The following is a 22449-nucleotide window of genomic DNA, read 5'->3' as shown; positions in this document are numbered from 1 at the left end:
GGTTTTCCGTTTAATTAGTTTGATTTATTTGGTTTGGTTTAGAATTAGATACGAATAACCTACATTTGCATCTCAAGGAACTTGATGTTCTTCATGTTATTTGGTCATTAGACAATTTTGGTAAAAGTTAATGTCACAAGTAATTACAAGTTTCAATGAGGTTAAATGTTATACATTGTAAGTTACAATTTAAATGAATTAAGAAACTGAAAAGAATATATAACAACACTCTTGGAGATATATGAAGAAATGCCTAGGAGATGTTATAGTTACAACTTACAATAGATAACCTTTTCATGGCATCAACCTTCTTTAGAAGCAACTTCACTAAAAAAAACCTCAGATGCCTACATCACATGCATTGGGAGTATTCACTGAACAAGTCATCTATAGCTCTATTATATATAAATATACATAGTCAGATCTTAGGAAAAATTTTGAGCTTGAGACATTAGTGCCCATTGAGATAATCCCTCTATGGCTCTATTAAGAAAACCAGAGCTTCCCTTTGATGTTTGGATTTGAACCTCTTCTTTAAAATGCAGATTTGATCGTATTATGATATAGATTCAAAACCAGCAATTCTCTAATGATCAAAATTACACTTTTTGATCACCACTTCAAGTGCTCTAATTGTACTTTTATTCAGCTGGATACCCTTTGATATCATCTCATCAACAAGTGCTACAGCATGATTCCTATACCCCTGATGACATAAACCACGTGCAAACACAGTGTATGTCACAGTATTTGGTTCAACACCTTTATCTTTCATTTCTTTAAACAGCAAAACAGCTTCATGTAGGTTGTTCAACTGACAATACTTGTTGATCACAACAGTGTAGCAATTAACATCAAAAGATAAACCATTCTCCTTCAACTCATCTGTAAGATCCTTTACATCCTCTTTTGTTCTAGCTCCATGAAGCAAAACTGTATATGTGTATATATCAGGTTTGATTCCCCTGTTTTTCATGTCAAGAAAAAGATTATGGGCTTCATTTAACCATTTCACCCTGCAGTAACCATATAACATCATAGTGTATGTAACAACATCTGGTGTAAATCCTTTCTGAATCATTTTGTCAAAAATCACCCTAGCTGTTCGCATATCTTCAACACGACATAACAAATATATAATTTCACTATACATTGTCTTACATGGACCATTATCTGAAGCTTCAAATTCTTTATATAGTTTCATAGCTTTTTTAGTTTCACCTTCTGCACAAAGACAACTTAGAAGCTTCAAACAAGAAGCCCTTTTTGCAAAAAGTCGTTTCTCAGAGAATAAAAGCTCAAAGGCATCTGTAGTATTGTTTGCTTCACAGTACCCATTCATCATTGCAGCATAGTTATCCAGGTTTTTGGGGTGTAAACTATTGAAATAAACTTCAGCTTCTTTTGTCTTTTCTCCTTTACATAACCCCTCAATGATCACATTATGTGTAATACTGGTAGGTTCTAAACCTTGTGTTTGCATATCATGTAAAAGATCAATTGTGTCTTCAAAACTGCCGAATCTTGATAACCCACTAGCAAGAACATCGAAAGTGATAAAATCTGGTTTCAATCCATTCAACTTCATCTCCTCAAAGATTTCATATGCATTCCAAGGTTCTTCATTGAGGTAGTACCCTTTGATCAAAGTGGTGTAATGCACAACATCTGGTTTCATGTTCTTACCTTTCATGTCATTAAACAACTTCATGGCTTCATCCATTTTCTTAAGTTTACATAAAGCATCAATTGTGATATTAAACGAGATTTCATCAAGGAAAACTCCTGATTTCATAATATCAAAGAACCATGCTACAGATTCAACCAGTTTGCCCAAACCACACAAGCATTGCATTATCGAGCTCACAATCACACAATTGGTTTTAATACCTCTTGATTCCATTTCTTCATAAAGATCCAATGCCCTATGAATGTCGCCTTTCTGACAATACCCTTGAATTAACACACAATAACAATCTGCATCAGGGAAAACTTCTGTATGTAACATGTCAAGCAAGACATTTTCTACATCTTCTAGCTTTGACTCTTTTATAAAACCTCGAATGACAGAAGTATAAGCAAAAAGATTAACTGGCAGATTTGACTCCCTAAAACTTTTTAGTTTTTGAAAGGCGTGATCAGTTTTTCCTTTTGAGCAAAGTCCATCAATATAGGTACCAAAAGTGAAAGCATTAGGCTCCACTCCAGCCTCTTCCATTTGTCTAAGCACATCATTGGCTTCTTCCAAACAACCCTTTCTGCAAAGTCCTTTAATCAGAATCCCATAAGTATACACATTTGGAACTAACCCTTTCATCTTCAATTGTCTGTAAACTGATTCTACCATATCCAGTTTGTCCCACTCAATCAACTGGTTCATTAGATAATTACATGTTCTTGTTGAAAGCACAAGTCGACCCCTTTTTATCTTGTACAAGGTATCTATGGCGTCCTCAAACCTTCCAACACTTGCATACACCTTAACCAACACATATATGGCTTTTATCAGCTTTTCCAGCCCCTCCATCTCAATCTCTTCTATCAATGCATCACACAGATCCGAAATTTCAAAACTAAGAAGTTCCCCATTGTTATTATCAATAACATCCATAAACAAAGAATATAACCTAATATCCATACCCCAATGACACAAGAATCGAACAATTGCCATATAACTTACTACATCATGCTTAAAACCAAATGCTTTCAGTTGAGTTATAAATGACAACCCAATATTGGGTTCTCTGTTTAACTTGTGCAAGGTTTCAATAACTTCAAACTTATCGAGTTTATCAAGCGGTCGACGGACCAAATTGGTATTGTTTTCGTCAGAAGATGAGTCTGACACGTCGGAACTACTTAATTGGGCAAGCGATGAAACGAATTTAAAGCGGAGAGTCATGGAATTTCTTACCAAATTACGGCAAGAAGCTAACCTGATAAGAGGAGGCAACATAAGATTTAAGGTTAAGTATCTGAGAAGAACATGGAAATGGCCGTTCTTTAAGCGTTTGCAGAACAACCATACGCCTTCCTTCGGCTTCCTAATAGCAAACTTGCTATTATGTTCTTTTTTCTGGATTCTAGTTCAATGGAAGCGTCCTTTTGTGGGAAGAAAACAGAATGAATTACTCTAGGATCTTATATACTCTAAACCTCCATAGACTCTTTCAGTACAAACCTCCACTGCGTCTCAATCCACCATGGAACTGGAGTAAGGGTTAACTGGCATAGTCTCTGTGATATTCAGTTTTGAATATCAATTTCTGCGGGATGTTACAAAGAGAGGGGCGCTGACATGGGAGGGAGAGGGAAGAGAGACTTCGATGACGATGGGGATGTTTTGGTCGCGTCGGCACCGAGTCAAAACTAAAACTACCGTTTATTTTCTTAAACCCTATGTGACTTACCGATAGCTCTACGTTGGATATTTACAAAAATATTATTTTTTATTGAGAATCAAAGAAAATAACTTATATTTGTGCATAATGACTTAAAAATGTAATATATTTTTCGATTTGTATATATTTGGTCACTGAGTTTTTTTTTCGTCCACATTTACCCCTTCAACTTGTTAAACTGTACACATTCAGTTCTTATGACCGGTTACTCCAGGTTAGCCGGAAAAATGACTTAATAGGGTAATATATTTTTCATTATGTACACATTTGGTCATTAATATTTTTGTATATATTTAGTCCTTAACATTTTTTTTGTTTCAAAATAAGTCTTTTTTTTGTACTCATTCAGTACTTATGAATGATTTATTTAGATTTTTCTCACGATATCTTACGTGGAACAATCATTGATGAGGTGTTTGAGGCTGTTGATGCTTATGTCCAACGCGATCTCGACTGCTTGGTTGCGTAGGTCTTTTGGTTTAGCTTAAGTCTTGTATTCTGAACGTTGTAACTTCTTCATACGATATCAAATTTTAACGATCTTTATATCCACGTGTTCATTTTTTCATTAAGATTACTCTCATTAAAATGTAATATAATTTTACTTACGATTTTATAAAAATTAAAAAAAAATTAAAAAAAAAACATTCATACATTTATTCATAAAAAACGTATGGACATAGGCGGACGCAGGAATACATAGTAGGTGTTGCCGAAATGAAATAGGTGTTGTTGATACATGAAAAATAGGTATAAACGAAAAAAAATTGAAAATTTTTCCACTGCGGACAGAAAAAAATAAGTGTTGTCGGTGCAACACCGGGACCGGGCTAAATCCGCCCCTGCGTATATAAAAAACGTAAGTAAAAAATATATTATTTTTAATGAGAGTAATCTAAATGAAAGTTGTAGTAGACTAAAATATGAACGCATGAATATAAAGATCGTTCGCATGGATATAAAGATCGTTAAAATTCGAGACTGTATGAAGAAGTTATGACGTTCAGAATACATGACCTAAGCAACCAAGTAGTCGAGATCGCGATGGACATAAGCATCAAAAAGCCCAAACACCGCATTAATGAATGCCCCACATAATATTTCGTGAAAAAAACCTAAAGAAATCATTCATAAGTACAGAATGAGTACAAAAACAAAAATGACTTATTTTGCAAAAAAATATATATTAAGGACTAAATGTGTATAAAAATATTAAGGACTAAATGTGTACAAAATGAAAAATATATTACCCTATTAAGTCATTTTTACCGGCTAACTTGAAGTAGTCGGTCATAATGACTGAATGTGTACAGTTTAACAAGTTGAATGGGTAAATGTGGACGAAAAAAAACTCAGTGACCAAATGTGTACAAATCGAAAAATACATTACCCTTTTAAGTCATTATCCCTTTACAGAATGGCCAGTAATTCTAAAACCGATTATTTCATATTTTATGTCTTATTTATTTGTGTAAGGGTAACTCTATCTAAAAGAAATCTGAAATGTGGTACACATTACATCACGATATAACGTTTAAGATGCTTTCCAAATACAAACATGGAATTTGATTGGGGGGAGAGGGATTCAGATTTACCGAGTATGTTGTGCTTTGTTTTAACATTTTATTTACATTTTCTGGTTATTATTATAATATAAAAAATAAAAAAAAATCTTCCGGAAAGAAGGAAGCCCTTGTCTTCTGGAATATGATGAGCTAATTCAAAACATGTATTTTTTGTTTTATTTAGGGATAAAGACTTAAAAGGGTAATATATTTTTCGATTTGTACACATTTGGTCATTGAATTTTTTTTTTCGTCCACATTTACCCCTTCAACTTGTTAAACTGTATACATTCAGTCCTTATGACCGGCTATTCCAGGTTACCCGGTAAAAGTGACTTAATAGGGTAATATATTTCTCACTTTGTACACATTTAGTCCTTAATATTTTTATACACATTTAGTCCTTTTTTTTTTTTGCAAAATAAGTCATTTTTTTGTACTCATTCAGTACTTATGAATGATTTTTTAGTTTTTTCTCACGAAATCTTACGTGGGACATTCATTAATGAGGTGTATGGGGCTTTTGATGCTTATATCCATCCGATCTTGACTATTTGGTTGCTTAGGTCATGTGTTCTGAACGTCATAACTTCTTCATATGATCTCAGATTTTAACGATCTTTATATCCATGCGTTCGTATTTTAGTCTACTACAACTTTCATTTATATTACTCCCATTAAAAAATAATATATTTTTTTACTTACGATTTTTATATCCATACGCGGTGGCGGATTTAGTATGGTCCCGGTGTTGCACCGACAACACCTGTTTTTTCTGTTTGCAGTGGAAAAATTTTCGCTTTTTTTTCGTTTATACCTATTTTCCATGTATCGGCAACACCTATTTCATCTCGGCAACACCTACTATGTATTACTGCGTCTTCCCATGTCCATACGTTTTTTATGAATGCATGTATGTATGTTTTTTTTTATAAAATCGTTAGTAAAAATATATTATATTTTAACGGGAGTAATCTTAATGAAAGTTGTAGTAGACTCAAAAAATGAGCACGTGGATAAAGATCCTTAAAATCTGATATCGTATGAAGAAGTTACGATGTTCAAAATACAAGACCTAAGCCAAACCACAAGACTTACGCAACCAAGCAGTCGAGATCGCATTGGACATAAGCATCAACAACCCCAAGCACCTCATCAATGATTGTCTCACGTAAGATGTCGTGAAAAAAACCTAAAGAAATCATTCATAAGTACTGAATGAGTACAAAAAAAGGACTTATTTTGAAACAAAAAAAATGTTAAGGACTAAATATCTACAAAAATATTAAGGAGTAAATGTGTACAAAATGAAAAATATATTACCCTATCAAGTCATTTTTCCCGGCTAACCTGGAGTAACAGGTCATAAGGATTGAATGTGTACAGTTTAACAAGTTTAAGGGGTAAATGTGGACGAAAAAAAACTCAGTGACCAAATGTGTACAAATCGAATAATATGTTACCCTTTTAAGTCATTATCCCTTTTATTTACGTACGTAGTAAATAAAACATTTTTGTTTTATTTACGTAGTGTGCCTTATTAGTTAGGTTATGCATTATAATGTGTTTTATTAAGTATTAGTTTGGTATGATAGTATGTCCAAAATGCTAAGTGTTAGTATGGAACATGATGAATTTATCCAAAACGCTAAGCGTTAGTCTGGAACATGATGAACTTATATTAACTTGGTTTACTAATCCAATACTTTAGCACAAATGTGTGTTTCTTCATACCTAACATTGGTCTGAAAATTATTGTGAAGCTATATTCGGAAACACCGTTCGCACTAGTATTTGAAAATAGCTTATAAAATCTAAATTTTAAGTTCAAAACATTTTTAGTTGCGGAAAAATGCTCCAAAGTAATAAATAATAAGATTTTAAAATATGTGAGGTTTAAGCAATACATACAACGAAAAGTATCTTTAAAGTGCAAGCTCTAAGACTTTAATCTTCGTATCTTACTTAAATCTAGATACATGTAAAAACAGTAAGTTAGGTTTGGAAAGTTTGGTAAGTTAACCCTAGAGTCAACTCTTCGAGGAAAAAGGATATAGGTCAAGAATCCAAGTTCCAAACACATTTCAAAACTAACATTTCCCATTTTAGGGTAGAATCATTTCCAAGGGAAATCAAGATTTCAATATGTTCATAAAAATTACCAAGCGTAAGAAGAAGTAACTTAATATAATATCAACACAAAATGCAATGGCAAGTCAATAATTCAAATATGTTATGCATATATTTTTAAAACCCCCAACTCGAGTCATCTCTAGTCCACAACCTCACCAAAAACACCTTAAGTGCAACCACCACAAGTCACTGCAATTCACCACAACATCATAATAGGACACCTCAAGCATCCTTTGCATACAAATTTTTGAGTTTATTATTATAATTTTGTTATGGCTTTGATAATTCTACAGATTGTAATATCTTATTCTAAAATTAAATGATTGTTTATATATATATATATATATATATATATATATATATATATATATATATATATATATTATTTTTTAATATAATATTTTCAAATCAGATCAATTTATTATCTTTCCACTTAAATGACCCAATCATGTATTTTTATTCATATAAGAGTGTATTATCGTAGTAAAAAGGATTATTTGTTATAATTGCAACATCCCATTTAAATAAAATAAAATTAATTAATTAATAAATCAATAAATAATAAACCCTAAAACCCTGATAGCAAGAACAATGAGTAAACTCACCTCAATCAGAAGATAGCAAATCTCACACCTAAGTTTGTTGCCCAACGACTCCTCACGTTGAACACAATCAATACCAATCCTAGTTACTTTCTAAGGTTAAGCCCATAATCATGAGGCCCAATGATGGCCCAAGTCCAAACTAGGCCCACTAATGGCCCAACCCATCTAGATAATCCTAAGGCCCAAATGCTCCAAAATGGCCTCATGTCAACGGTCCAAGTCAACCGACCCTCACGTCATGACCAGCTCGTGGTCACGCCGTAAGCATCAACTTGACCCTGGGCCCAACTCAGCCAATCAACTCGCCTACTCTTGATTCCAACCATCTCACGTCGTGACCACTTCATGAGTCACGTCGTGACCTAATCCGGGCAAAACAGTCGGGATGGCAACCCTTCTCACAACGTGACAGGCTTATTCCTCACGTCATGAACGCTCCATTGGCCAGCAGTATTAAGCTCTTATTCCTTTCAGTCATTACTTGGGACTTTCCAGAAGGTCTTCCCTCACCCAAAGGATGATAAAAATCGTAGCTTTTTATTCATGCATGTCCAATGCATGGCTCAAACATTCATTAGGTCAAAAGAGTGGAAATGGGATCAAGACTCATGCTTGGAGTCTAAAACTACTCCAAAACTCGAATCTAAAGATTATATTATAGAGAATGACTCAATGATCCATAAAGTTGCCAACTTTATGGATCTCATGCATGCAGTCCTTCACAACCAATCAACCATGCAAAAAGGAGCATAAAACTTAGATCTAGCATGCAAGAGGTAAAAGGCCAGAGCTTTATGACTTACAATGGTCCAAAAGCTCTGCAAGAAGGTGATGTAGAAGTTGGATTGCCAAGAGGTTGATCGACCAAGGTCTTCTTCCACTTCAATGAGTCTAAAAACCACCAAAGAATGCTTCAATGTCACAAAAATGGCTAAGGGCTTCAAGTAGGTCGAGATTAGGGTTTTCAGGAGGCAAGAGAGCGAGGGAGGCTAAGGATGGGTAACCCTAGCCCTCTCATTCCATTAAATACCCAAATTATTAGGGTTTGGCCATCAGACCATTCTCATGTCGTGAGCACCCAAAGGCTCACGTCGTGAGACTAAAAAAACTCGGGTCAAAAAGTCAATGACACTCACGACGTGACAACCATGTCTCACATTGTGACCCTCGTCCCAAAAGCTAGAAAATCAATAAATAAGTACCTCCAAGACCCAGGTGTTACACCATATGTTGTGGGTTCGAAACCCCTTCTGCGTCCTTCATTACCTATACTTTTTCATATAATGGTTTTGTAATGAAATTGAGTTTGAGGAGGAAAGGAAAAAAAAACTCTAGCAGGCTCGAACTCACGACCTCCGTAAGGAGAGGATTCTTAGCACTACATTAAGGAGGAGTATGGTACCAACCCGAGAATATCGAATACCAAAATGGATGAAAAAGTGATACCAACTTACCGAGCATCGAACCAAACTAACATTATTGGTATCGGTATGGTACCGATTTTCAGTACTAGCACCGATACTACGGTACCAAATCCCGAGTTTCATGATTTTAGAGTACTAATTACCGGTATATATTAACATCAACATTGTGGTGTCGGTATTAGTTTGGGTCAAAATTTTCGATAGTCTTACTCACTAACTCACCATACACTAGACCACCTTGATGATGTTCCTTCATATCATTTGTTACCTTAGTCACTAAAGGTGGTACTACAAACTTATAAAAATTACCAAAATATCTTTATATTTGAGTTAATATCGAGTCCACATAAGCACATCAGGACTTGTTGGTTATTTTTAAGTCCGCATAACACCACTACTACATACTTGTTGGTTATTTGTGAAAAAAATGAGTTCATATGGTTATTTTTTGAAAAGTTAGTTAGATCAAAATTAACAATAAATAATGTGTTTTTGGAGATTATTGTGTTAATTTTATCTTTTTCTATTTTGACTCGGAAAAAATCAAAATCAAATCGTCACCCCTAAGTACAACACCGCCGGCATTAGGGTTCCGAACGTTGAAAAGCTCTAGAACAGAGAACTTCCATCTGTATCCTCCTCTTCAGTCTCACACTATTCAGGAAATGGCAATGGCAGCATACCTCTCTAGGATCGCTAGGCTCTCTGCCTCCCATCAAAACCCAGTACGAACCTTCTCCTCATCCATCACCCCTTTTTCATCATTTCGCGCTTTGAAATCTGCTATCAAAACAGAAGAAGACCCACTTAAGATCGCCAAACTCTTCGAATTATCGATTTCGATACCCACATTTAGACGCTTTCGGCCTCTCTTCACCCTATCCGTTCACAAGCTCTCTCGATCCAAACGCTTCGACCTTATCGACCGCATACTCACCAACTCCATCACCAGTTCCCCTCCTCCTCAGCTTGCTTCCGAAGGCTACTGGCTCCGGATTGCGATGTTATACTCCCAAGTAGGAATGGTTGACAATGCACTCCAACTGTTCGACAAAATGCTTCAACAACAGAACTGCACCCTCACTGAAAAATCACTTTGTGGGATTCTGTCTGTGATGATAGATAACAAAATTTACGATGATCAGTTGCTTCAGACGTTCGAGGCTTTTGTAACCAAAACAGGTATTTCCCCTGGTGTAAAATCCTATAATTTGATTTTAAAAGCCCATTGTAAAGGAGGTCATGTGGATGAGGCTCAGGCATTGATTGAGAAGATGGAAACCGAAAACAATGTGCATCCAAACATTGATTCCTACAATATATTGCTGGGAGGTTACTTGGATAGCAAGAAAAAGAGTGCGTTTGATATGGTGGTGAAGCAGGTCAATGAGAAAGGTTTGGAACATAATTTGACCACTTACAATCACAGAATCTTGAGGTATTGCAAGAACAAAGAGTGTGTTAGGGCTAAGAAGCTGTTGGATGAAATGATATCAAAAGGAGTTGAACCTAATTCTTGTAGCTATAATACTATTATCTTTGGGTTTTGTAAGGTAGGAGATTTGGAATCTGCTAAAAAGCTTCTTGAAAAAATGGTTAGTGATGGATATGTAAAGGCACCATCGTTTGGTTATTACACATTAATGAAGCATATGGTTGAAGAGGGAGAATTTGATGGGGGATTGGAAATATGCAAAGATATCATACAGAAGAAATGGGTTCCTCCATTTGAAGCCACTGGGCTTTTGGTCAATGGATTAGTCAAGAATTCAAAAGCTGATGAGGCAAAGGAAATTGTGATGAAGTTCAAGAATAAGCTCAATGGGCCTGCTTTACAATCATGGGGAAAGATTGAAGCTACCCTTCCTATATAAACAAACTCATGTTGTTTTCAGGAAGAAAGACAAATTTCATAGTTTATTATGGGAAACTAAAGGGTATGCAATTAGTTCTTGGTTGATTATAAAGGTTTACACCTTTTTCAAATATTGATTTTGCTTTTATGCTAGTGTTATCATAAAATTGTAGCATGTTAGTTTTTGGCACTGTAGGAGCTCACAAGCCATGTAAAACAAAAAAAGATTAGTAGCTTATGAGATGTTTTTGTGCTAATAACTAGATATGATGTGAAATTTTCAGAATTTATGCATTAATAATTAATTTGCTTCTTTGATCATGCATGGGATAAGTGACCATATAATGATCAAATGATTAAGTATCATATCATATATACAATGATGTACACTTAAATTGCAGTTGTGAATTGTGATGGGGCATGTCAGCATGTGGATGTGATATGTTCAATTGCCCATATGGATGCCACATAGGACAGTTAACCGTTCATGGAATACTATGTAACAACGGTGAAGTTAAGTGATAAAATAAATTATAGTTTGAGGATACGTTTACAATTAGAACTTGTATGACATGACCTAGAGAGCAAATTGCTCATGGTTTATTGCCTAAAATAACATAAACTCTTTCAGAAGTATGTTGTTAACAGTTTTAATATTTTTGTCATGTATATATGCAATATATTTTCTATTATTTTTCTTGAAAATACGAAGGTAAAAGTTATAAGTTATAAGAAATGACGGGGGTGGTGCATGAATATTGAAAAGATAAATGGAGGCGTGAAAGCAAGCATTGCAATTTGCAATGTTTTATGTTTGACGTTGACCCATAAAGACAAAGAACTAGTGTCAAAGCAAAAAATACAAAAAAGAGCATAAAACGTGTCAAATCAAACAAAAGATACGGGACCGTATAACAAGTGGTTCGTACAAGTATACAACTACAAAACAAAAATCATGATTATACCCTAAAACTCGCTAGGCGTTTGGAACACTGCCCTCTAGCTTTCGCTAGGGGGTGGTTATGAAAGGCTCACTACGGGCTTGGTGAGATGAGAAGGAGAGAATTGCTTGAAACTGATTGGTTGCAAGAACTTTGATCGGATCCATCATTTTCCAAACAAAATTTCATATTTTTTTATTAAAAAAAATCTTTTTTTTACTCAATTTCAAAATTTCAAATTTCAATCCAATTCTTATAAATTGACACTACCCTCTCAACATTTTACACACACAAACTATCATTCTTTCTCTCACAAATTGGGTCTTTCATTTATAAAAAAAATGTCGTCTTCATCATCTTCGTCATCTTCATCGGACGATGTTTTTGATAGCATAATATAGTCGGTCATCTCCATACGTAATAGGCTAGAACAACATCTTAACAACCATGGATCGAACAATGCGCAACGTAAACAAAGAAGATATATCCACAGACAACGTGCAGAAGCCCACCAACGTCTCATGCATGATTATTTTGACGAGCATGCGCTCTTTCAAGGATATATTTTCCGCCGACGGTTTCGGATGCATAAATATTTGTTTATGCATATTGTCGAAGGTGTGAGTTCAGTGTCTAGTGTCTGAGTATATGCGGCAACGCCCGGACGCAAGAGGTTCGTTGAACTTTGATCCAATTCAAAAATGTACTGTTGTATTTCGTATGTTAGCATATGGCACACCCCCTGATGCACTAGACGGGAGTTTTAGGATGTATGCACGTACCGCACGAGAAAGTCTTCACGAATTTTGCAAATCTATAATGTCTTTGTATGGCCCACAATATTTCTGTCATCCTACTTCTATCTAGTGACATACACAAGTTGTATGTTCATCATGCGAATGTGCATGGTTTACTTGAGATGTTAGGAAGTTTAGATTGCATGCATTAGATATAGAATTTGTGTCCTAACGCATATCACAGACAATACACAAACGACAATTATCATTATCCTACGGTCGTTCTTGAATTTGTAGCCTTACTAGATTTGTGGTTCTGACATGCCTTTTTCGGTAGTGTCGGTTCGCTTAGGGCCCGTTTGGTGAGGAGAACACGATGGAACATAACAAAACTACAACTTTTGAGAGGGTGTTTGGCATACCTAGAACTGGAACAAAGTAAAAGTTTGACCAAGTCCAATGAGACGATTCACTGAAAAAATAGTCTCACCCAGAAAGGTGGAACTCAACAGAACACGTATTCCTCTTTTCTCAATCTGACGAAAATAACCCTGGAACGGGTCTCACCTTGCGTCACCGACTTTCTCGTTATCTACCATTGTTATGAAATTATCCTCTTTTTCAATATCATCGTCTTCCTATATCAATTGCACACAGAAATTGATTTTTTTCATATTACTGATTACCGATTTTAGTAGCATACGAATTTTGAAGCCATCAACGATCTCATCTCTGTCTTCCAGGATTTCTCATCAGCGCAGTCGACTTCATCATCCCAGGTACTTTTTTTTTTTTAACTTCAGCTCTTTACTTACCTGATTGATTTCGTTTTTCCGTCTATATTTCTTGATTTCTTGATAATCACCTTCATCTTGATCTGCTCTTTAGTTATCAGTTGATTTCTTGATAATCAATTAACTGAGTTCTCAATTAATATACATACGACTTCCTGCTTAAGATGTATAGTTTCTTGATTTTTTGATTTCTTGACAAATGATTATACCATTTTTTCTTTTCTCATTCCCTTATAATTAAATATGAGGAGTTTTGATTTAAAAAAAAATATATTTTCCTCTGTTGTTACTCGTGTTATCAATCCTAGTAATTTCCTTGTAACTGGAATGGTATAATCTGTACCAATGATCACAAGGTAACAACTATAAACCTTACATCCTCATTCCTACTTTATTTTTCTGTCAATATTTAGAAGTTGAAGACCTTTATAGATAGTCAGACTTCATTTAAAGACAATACTTCTAATCCCTGAAGATATTGGGAATTTTACCTCATTAGAAGACAAGATTGTCATATTCAGACTTGATTAACTCATGCAGAGGATTAATTTCAAATCTCCTGCCAATTCATATTTTAGATACTAAATTTTGGACGAAAATGCCCCTGAATCTTTGTAGCTACCACTAAATTGTTAGTACCTGTTAGTTGACTATATCAATGGAGGGATGATTCGGCCCAAGAAATGTTTGATTCTTGGATGTCAACCAGATCCTAGTAGATTGTTTTTTAATGTTAGAACTTTTATTTTTAAGTTTGTTATTTGTAATTATTATGGACGTCAACAACTTTGAATTTTGTGTATGTTTTTTTATTAATTTTAACTAAGTGGACGAATTATATTAATATTTTTCATTTTTTTTTCTATTTACATTTGTTATGTATAATATGTCAAAAGCATGTAACAAATCATGGCAGATAAGCGTCAATGGACTCAAGAAGAAGAGGATGCGTTGATTACCATCCTTCAAGACATTGTTGTCATCGGCGGTAGAGATGATAATGGAAGCTTTTGGCCAGGAACCTATGATCAAGTCGTTATCAAGTTGCGGGAAAAGTCGTGGGTATTAATATAACAACAAAGCATGTCCAAAACAAAATCAAACGTTTAAAGGATAAATTTCCTGGTGCATATGATATGCAAAATACAAGTGGGTTTGGTTGGGATGATGCTCGCAAATGTGTAGTAGTTGATTCTCTTGAGATATTAGAGGAATATCTAAAGGTTAGTGATTATATATATATATATATATATATATATATATATATATATATATATATATATATATATATATATATATATATATGGTTTTAGTTGTAACTTTGTTTGTTTTACTAGAAAAATCCAAACAAAAACAATGTCGCGAATAAACCATTCCCTGCATACGAATGACTAGTAAATGTTTTTGGTAAAGATCGAGCTATAAGTGGTATGGCTGAATCGGCAGCTGATGTGATAGAAAATCAAAATATTTATAACGAAGAAGGAGAAAGGTTTCCGTCGTCTAACTCTAATCCTCAAAACACCGCAACTTCCTTCAATCCAAATCCCAAAGACTCGGCGCGAAATTAAAAAAAAAAGCGGCATGTGAAGAAGTAACACATGTAATTCAAATAGGGTTAGCTACTGTATCCGAGGAAATCCAGAAAATGACTAGGGCTATTACGTCCTCTACTAATGACCTCATAGAGTTAAAAATCATACGTGAAGAGTTGAAGACCATGGAGTTGTCTTCTTCAGAAATCATGCGAGTTTGTTTGAAGTTTACAAAAAACCTGAATTTGTCACCGATGTGGAATAGTTTGGACGCAGCTACCAAACTATTTTTTGCGAAGATTATATTGGAAGATGATAATTGAAGTTTGTTATTTTTTTATTTAAAATTAAGGATTTTGGAAAACATTTTGGTTTAGAACTTTGTTAATTTTGAAACAATTTTGATTATTTGTTATTAGAACTTGTTTTAATGTGAGAATTTTAAATATTTTTTAATAAAAATGTATATTTTGAAGTTATGTATGTTAAATAGAGCTATTATGAATAATTTTTTGCAAAAAGGTAGTATGGTCATTTTTACATCTTGTTTTGTCCAGTTCTATTGTTACCAAACAGTTTCAGACAACTTGTTCTATTATGTTCAGTCTTACCAAACGCTATACAAATTATTTGTTTTGTCCAGTCATGTCCAGTTCTGTTCCACCTGGTTCTTCTGCAAAACAGTACCTTAATGATGTTAATATTCTCAATAATTCACCAATATTCAACAAGGTGTATAATGGTTATGCCCCAGATTCGTCATTTGTACTCCGAGGAATGAAATACAAATTTGAGTACTATCTTGTTGTAACATTCCAAAAATCATGATAAAAATTTTCATTTTCAAAACAATTTAATAACCTAAAAGTCGTGCAAAACATTGTTTCCAAATCACCATATTCATAAATCAGAGTATCCCAAAATCATTTATCAATAAAATATCCAAGGATGATGTGCACAATCACGCATTCGCATTGCCCCGGTCATATGATGTACCTGAAACCATGAAATCAAACTGTAAGCCAAAGCTTAGTGTGACAACCCGAAACTTTTTCCGTTTCTGTTATTTGATTTCCGTTAATAAAATTTGGGTTTTATTAACCTTCCGTCGAACTTTTGATCTAGGAAATCATCTGGTTTTATATAATTAAATTTATATATGCGAGTCAAAACCAAAACCGCGCGAAACTCAAATTATTCTCGAAAAACAACATGTTCATGGCCTGACTGGAGTTCACGGCCGTAAACCTGTTTACGGCCGTAAACTCGTTTGCGGCCAGCGTCGGGTGGACCCCACCCACCGACCACAAAATCCCTATAAATATCAGACCCCCACCCTCATTTGAACACTTTTGACCGAAAACTCTCTCATTCTCTCTCTAGAACCTCTGACCGTAAACTCCTAAAACGCCCATTTTCTTCCGAAAAACACCCAAAATCATCACTTGGGGTCGATTGGAAGCATCTGGAGCACGTTTTACGCGAAAACAAACGCCCTTGTTCTTGAGTTTACGGCCAATCTTCAAAGGCCATAAACATGTTTACGGCCAATCTTCAAAGACCGTAAACCCTTGTTCACGGCCGTTAACAGCCTGTCGACCGTAAACTCTCCTTGTGACCATAAACTCCGTTCACGGCCGTACACACTTCTTAAGTGGTGCTTCTTGGCCGAAAACCCACTTTCCTCGATTCGATCAAGTCCCGGTAACATTCCTTAACCGAAAGCAAGTGTTTTTCTAACACTTTATCTAACGAAATCGCTAATTTAGATACATATATGTATTTATTGATCTTAGGATTCCGTTAGGTGCCACGTACAACAAACCGAGGATCTTCGTTTCCAGTCGACGTTTCCACACAACAACAGTGAGTTCATACCCCTACGCTTTTATGATTTTTAATGTTTTCAGGGGGGAATACAAGCCAAACACAAATGATTTTCACAAGTTTTAAATTTATGGAATTGATACAGTCAAATTATTTCCACGTTTTATAAAATATTTCCATACTTTATCCCTTTTGTACTGTGTTGAGCATAAGGGACACTTTTTCGAAATTTAATTGCATAATATCCAGAACGAGATACAAATCAATTACATAACATTTCAAGCAAACTATAATAGGTATAGTTTGGGGAATTCAGTACATAGCTTTTACTGATTCAGATTGCATACACAGGAAAACATATAAACTACGACAAATTTAGTTTATGATATACATATTTCAAGGGTACAACATTTAATAATTATTTAAGTATAATTATTACCTTATATAGTATACAACGGATTCAGATACAAGAGAACAATACAGAACCGCATGTAAACTAGTTAATACAGGATTGTGAGACAACTCTTCATTTGTACCCTTCTGGTACCGGTTAAACCCTCAACGTTTAGTGTAACCAGAGTCTCCTAGAGGGAGAGCGTGAGATTTGTGAATAGATCTATTCGGGACTGACAATCCCACACCTAAACTGCTAGATACAGTTAGGAAGGCATGCCTGGGGTGACAAATATCATACCGTACGACGCCTGAAGAACGTCGTAGAGGTCATCAGTCATATAAAGCATGGTTATACGACCCACAACAGTATTAATTAACTTTTGTTTACGGGATTTCATTATTCATTAGTTTTATTTTAAGTAAAGAAACTACTATACATACTGGTGATAGCCAGGGTTTTCCAAACAGAATATGATATACATATTGGTAGTAACCAGGCATACAAACTGATACGTTATACACTACTTCGGAATACAGTAGTGAAACATATATGTTAGAAAATATTTGATTTTCTTGGGAAGCATACAAACATTTTTCATATTCAATGATAGGTTTTTATTACAAAAACATGCTTATGAACTCACCAACTTTATGCTGATACTCTTTCAAAACTGCTTGTATTCTCAGGAAATCAATAGACAGGTACCACCTGGAGTTTTGAGAAGACGAAGCAAAGTAGAGTCACATCTTTATATTTTCCTCATACTTTTGATGTATACAAACAAGAATTAAACAGATGTAAACCTTTTTCATATATCTATTCAATGTTTGGTTGTGTTTACTATGATTGCTATGAGACAATTGTTGTGATACTATACATGACGTCATCCACCCCGAACGTTTCCGCCGTTTCGGTTTGGGGGTGTGACACTTAGTGAGTTTCCCCCAATATACAACACACAACCAAACAGATAACAACATGCATATACGAGCCTTCAGCCTTCCTGGACCACCTTACAAGGCCTACAATATGTCTAGACCGCTCTGCGAGCCTACAACCTAACTGGACCACCTCACAAGGCCTACGGTCTATTTGGACGACTCTGCAGGCATACGACCTGACTAGACCACCTCGTAAGGCCTACAGTCTATCCGTACCGCCCCGAGTATCTTGGCCTTCAGTACTAAGCAGGACCGCCTTAACCCAACCCTTTACAATATGTCGACATATACACATGATCGAATAACAATAATAACCAGCAAAACAGGTAATCCTACAGATCTACCGACTATCCAATCACTACAATATATCGTATTCTATATACCAAGATACATACAAAGTCCAGAGGGCCGACATTGGCGCCTTCGACCCTCGAGTATAGCAAGGAAGAACTCACCTGAACTACTCATCAAAAGCTTAACAATTATCTCAGCAACAAAACAACCAACCCAAGCTTCCTAAAGCCAAACCGAAAACAATCCTTTGTCGATACTCAATTCTACCCTAGTTTGACCAAATGTATCAAACTAGTCAAAAAGTCAACGGTCAAGGCTAAGGTCAAAATTGCCAATAGTAGCCCTTCACGACGTGGCCTTCCTTGGCCACGTCGTGGGCACAAAATGCCAAAACAGTCGATGATTCCCCAGTCGCCACGTTGTGGGGACTGGTCTGAACAGCTCAAACGAGCTTAATCCGTTCTCTTCTGATTCTAGGAGCTCCAAAACTCAGATCTAATCCTTTCCAAGGTCTTAATGGATAAGTTTCTAACTTTATCCGTTAGGAAGGTCCAAACCATCAAGATGTGGACTTTAAGTCTCAAAGGGATTTTAAAATACATTTTTCTTAACTTAATCCACTAAGTCCAAGTCTCCAACCTTCAGATCCACCAAGTCTCAAGCTTCCAATATCTAAACTTTAATACACCAAAATGGCCTAATGGACCAAGATAACTTGCATAACAAAAATGGAAGGCAAAAGATCACAACTTTCCTAGTCCATGAGGTCCAATAAACATTCCAAACTGATCAAAAGATGTTGGAGTTCACTCAACTCCAAGATCACCCATAAAATGGACCAAATGTATCAAAAACCCCAAATGACAAGATCTAAAGAACTAGATAGCAAGATTGGAACTTTATACTTACAATAGTTCAAAAATGTAGTGTCTTTGATGAATCCAAATTTGAAATATCATTCCTTGCAACCTAAAGAACCTTCTTGATCTTTAAACTTCATCCAAATAATATAAAAAATCATCCAAAAGAGAAAGGAATATAGGAGAGAAACTCAAATCTTAAAAGATGAAGGCTAGGGGTTCTGGTTATAAAAGTTAAAATAGTTTTGAATTCTAGAATCCCAGAAAAATTAAATATCCTTAATTATTATTTCTTTCTTTTATTTTTAGTTTTAATTTTGACACTTTTCAATAAAAAAAAAGACTAATATTATAAAAGCCCTAAATTTTTAACGCGTAATTGGAAAAAGCCTTGATATTTTTTTTATTATTGTTCTGGCCACAACTTTCTCGCATAATTATCACTCTAGCCCACTTAACAAGTTTCATGGTTAACTTGGTTAACTTTTTTGCAAAATCAGTCCTAAAATGTTCAAATTTGGTCCCTGATGTTTGCAAAAAATTACACCATATGATTTTCTAACTTTATTTTTCGTTTTTTGTATACTTTATTTATTTTCGGGTTTTTTTTATAAATATATATACATTTTTTATTTTCTTTTTTTATATATACTTTATTTATTTTCTTTTTTTTTTAACTTTTCAACAGTTTGATTTTTTTTTTTACCTTTTGTTTTCTATTTTTTTAGTGTATATATAGAGTATATTAGAGTTTTTCTTTCTTTCTTTTCTTTTTTTTTTCATTTTTCTTTTCGTATTATATTTTTAATTTTTTTCATCTTTTTTATTTATTTTTTTTTCTTATTTGTTTTCCAATTATTTGTTTTTTTTGTATTTTTAACTTTTTTATTGACCTTTTTCGAAAAATATAAAATGTATTAATATATTAGAGTATATTACAATTTTGATAATTTATAGTTTTTGTAATTTTTTTTATTTTTTTCAAGTAAATAAAATAGTTATGTTTATATTTGTAATTTCGGTCCAACTTATTTTCTTTTTATTCTTTTTTTCTTTAGTGTTATTATATTTATGTTACGAAAAAATGAAAATTAAAAAAAATTAGCTTGTTTATTGAGAATTAGTGTTTCAATGTGATGTATAACTTGCAAATTAAATCATATTTCTATATATGATATCAATAGTTTAAATTCAAGATAATATTTTTCAATTTGATAATAGACTAAAAGAAAGAACAAAAAATATAATAATAGTCGATCTCTATAAAAAAAAAAAAAACTTGTTATAGTAATTTAAATTAAATTCAAGTTCGTTTACTTGAATCAAAATAAATAAAAACATTAGAAAAACCATAAATAACTAAAATAGAAAACAAAAGGTAAAAAAAAGCAAACAAACAAACAAACAAATTGTTGAAAAATAAAGTTAAAAAATGAAAATAAATAAAGTATATAAAAAAAATAAAAATTGTATATATATTTATAATAAAACCGAAAATAAATAAAGTTTACAAAAAACGAAAAATAAATTTAAAAAACCATGTGGTGTAATTTTTTGCAAACATCAGGGACCAAATTTGAACTTTTTAGGACTGATTTTGCAAAAAAATTAACCATGAAACTTGTTAAGTGGGCTAGAGTGATAATTCTGCGAGAAAGTTGTGTCCAGAGCAATAATAAAAAAAATATTAGGATTTTTTCGAATTAGACGTTAAAAATTTAGGGCTTTTATAATATTAATAAAAAAAAATATATTTGATTTCTCCCCGTCAAATGTACGTATACCCGGTGGTCCCTACGACTTCTAATATACATCAAATGGTCAGTGGGAGGGCAATTCAGGGTTTTCCTAGAAGATTCTTTGCCGTATATTTATTCACACGTCCCTTCTGAATTATATATATTGAGATCGAAATTGAATTCACATTAAAAACCCGAAAATCAAAAACAGGCTGCTAAATTCCGGTGAATAAAACTTCTCGTCTCCGGCGACTCTATCCGATCGTTTCCTATCTGTCAGCCATGTTTCTCGTCGAGAAAACTCATTTAACTTCCCATTTTAAATCATTCACCAAGAAATCCTCGACTAACCACAAAAGCTACCAACTAGCTGCTCGATCCTTCGATGAAAAGGTAATTTTCCATCTGAAAACACTATCCCCGGCCTCTGATTCATCCATTATCAGCTTATCTTGGATGTCGAAGGCCGTTTCATTTCTGTCGATTGTTCATTTCGAAGCGCAAGATCAGATTTCGAATTTGAGATCTGAATCGGATTATTATCAAGCTTTGTATATGGATTACAGTCTAAAGGTACTGGATCTGTGTAATTTGATTTCATCAGCGATTCAGCAATTAACTGAGCGACGACTTCTGATGAATCTCGGTCTTAGGATGATAAACTCATCGGGTCAGATCCCGTCCCCTGAAAAACTGAAAAAGGCGAAGGATGCTCTGATCAGATCCGTTAGCCACACACAAGAAATTTCAAAGGAGAAAGGCCAACGCGCGAAGACCTTGATAGAAGAACTGACTTTCGCCATTAACAGCTTGCCGCTTGGGAAGACAAGTAGCGCAAAAGATCTGATCCGGCGAACGTTACACGGACTTGGAGTCTTAACCGTCTTTATAGCCGGCGTTTTGGTTTCCGTTCTGTACGGAGAGTCCGATGCGGTTGAAGTCCGAGTTCCGGCAGAGTTCCTATGGGCGGAATTGGTCAACGGCGTGCAGACACAAATCTACGAGCTGATAAAGCCAAAGCAAGTCTCCGATGGAGCAGAGAGAAAAGGATGGTTGTTGGATCTTGAAGATACAGCAAAGCAAGTGGTAGCTGTATGCGATGTCCTCGACGAAGTCGTCTCCGACGGCGGCGAGAAACACCGTGATCAATTGGAGAATGACGTTAAAGAGATGGGAAACGCTGCGGCGAAATTCTCCGACGTTGTAAATGTGTTGACTAACGGAATTAACGATTTGTTTAGCAGTGTGTTGAAAACGCGTAACGGTGTATTAGACGGCGTGAGGAAGGGTACATGGTAGGTGTGAAATTGGAGTGCCGTGTGTTGATAGTGGTTTTGTAACGTCATTGTAACGAAAACGTTAGGGAAATCCCTTAATCAAATATTTATTATACGTACCAAA

At 34.7% G+C, this 22449-nt stretch overlaps 3 protein-coding genes across 3 annotated transcripts; 2 read left to right on the top strand and 1 right to left on the bottom strand.

Moving 5' to 3' along the window:
- Positions 1–115: 115 nt before the first annotated feature.
- LOC145134827 (Pentatricopeptide repeat (PPR) superfamily protein) lies at positions 116–3350 on the bottom strand. The gene has a single exon (XM_079069648.1). The coding sequence runs from the start codon at positions 2954–2956 to the stop codon at positions 587–589; it is 2370 nt and encodes a 789-aa protein (XP_078925774.1). The 5' UTR covers positions 2957–3350; the 3' UTR covers positions 116–586.
- Positions 3351–9641: 6291 nt separating this feature from the next.
- LOC145134430 (pentatricopeptide repeat-containing protein At1g11630, mitochondrial-like) lies at positions 9642–11269 on the top strand. The gene has a single exon (XM_079069280.1). It carries the CDS (start codon positions 9794–9796, stop codon positions 11000–11002), a length of 1209 nt encoding a protein of 402 aa, XP_078925406.1. The 5' UTR covers positions 9642–9793; the 3' UTR covers positions 11003–11269.
- A 9934-nt stretch (positions 11270–21203) lies between these two features.
- LOC145132769 (UPF0496 protein 4-like) lies at positions 21204–22449 on the top strand. The gene has a single exon (XM_079067668.1). The coding sequence runs from the start codon at positions 21331–21333 to the stop codon at positions 22345–22347; it is 1017 nt and encodes a 338-aa protein (XP_078923794.1). The 5' UTR covers positions 21204–21330; the 3' UTR covers positions 22348–22449.

Source organism: Lactuca virosa, chromosome 8, assembly GCF_052849685.1.
Source record: "Lactuca virosa cultivar CGN04683 chromosome 8, Lactuca_virosa_CGN04683_v6, whole genome shotgun sequence".
In the NCBI taxonomy this organism is placed as follows: domain Eukaryota; kingdom Viridiplantae; phylum Streptophyta; class Magnoliopsida; order Asterales; family Asteraceae; genus Lactuca; species Lactuca virosa.
This window is presented reverse-complemented; position numbering and strand designations above follow the sequence as displayed.

Coding starts and splice junctions, on each gene's coding strand:
- LOC145134827 (XM_079069648.1), bottom strand. CDS start 2,956: ATGTTGCCTCCTCTTATCAGGTTAGCTTCTTGCCGTAATTTGGTAAGA.
- LOC145132769 (XM_079067668.1), top strand. CDS start 21,331: ATGTTTCTCGTCGAGAAAACTCATTTAACTTCCCATTTTAAATCATTC.
- LOC145134430 (XM_079069280.1), top strand. CDS start 9,794: ATGGCAATGGCAGCATACCTCTCTAGGATCGCTAGGCTCTCTGCCTCC.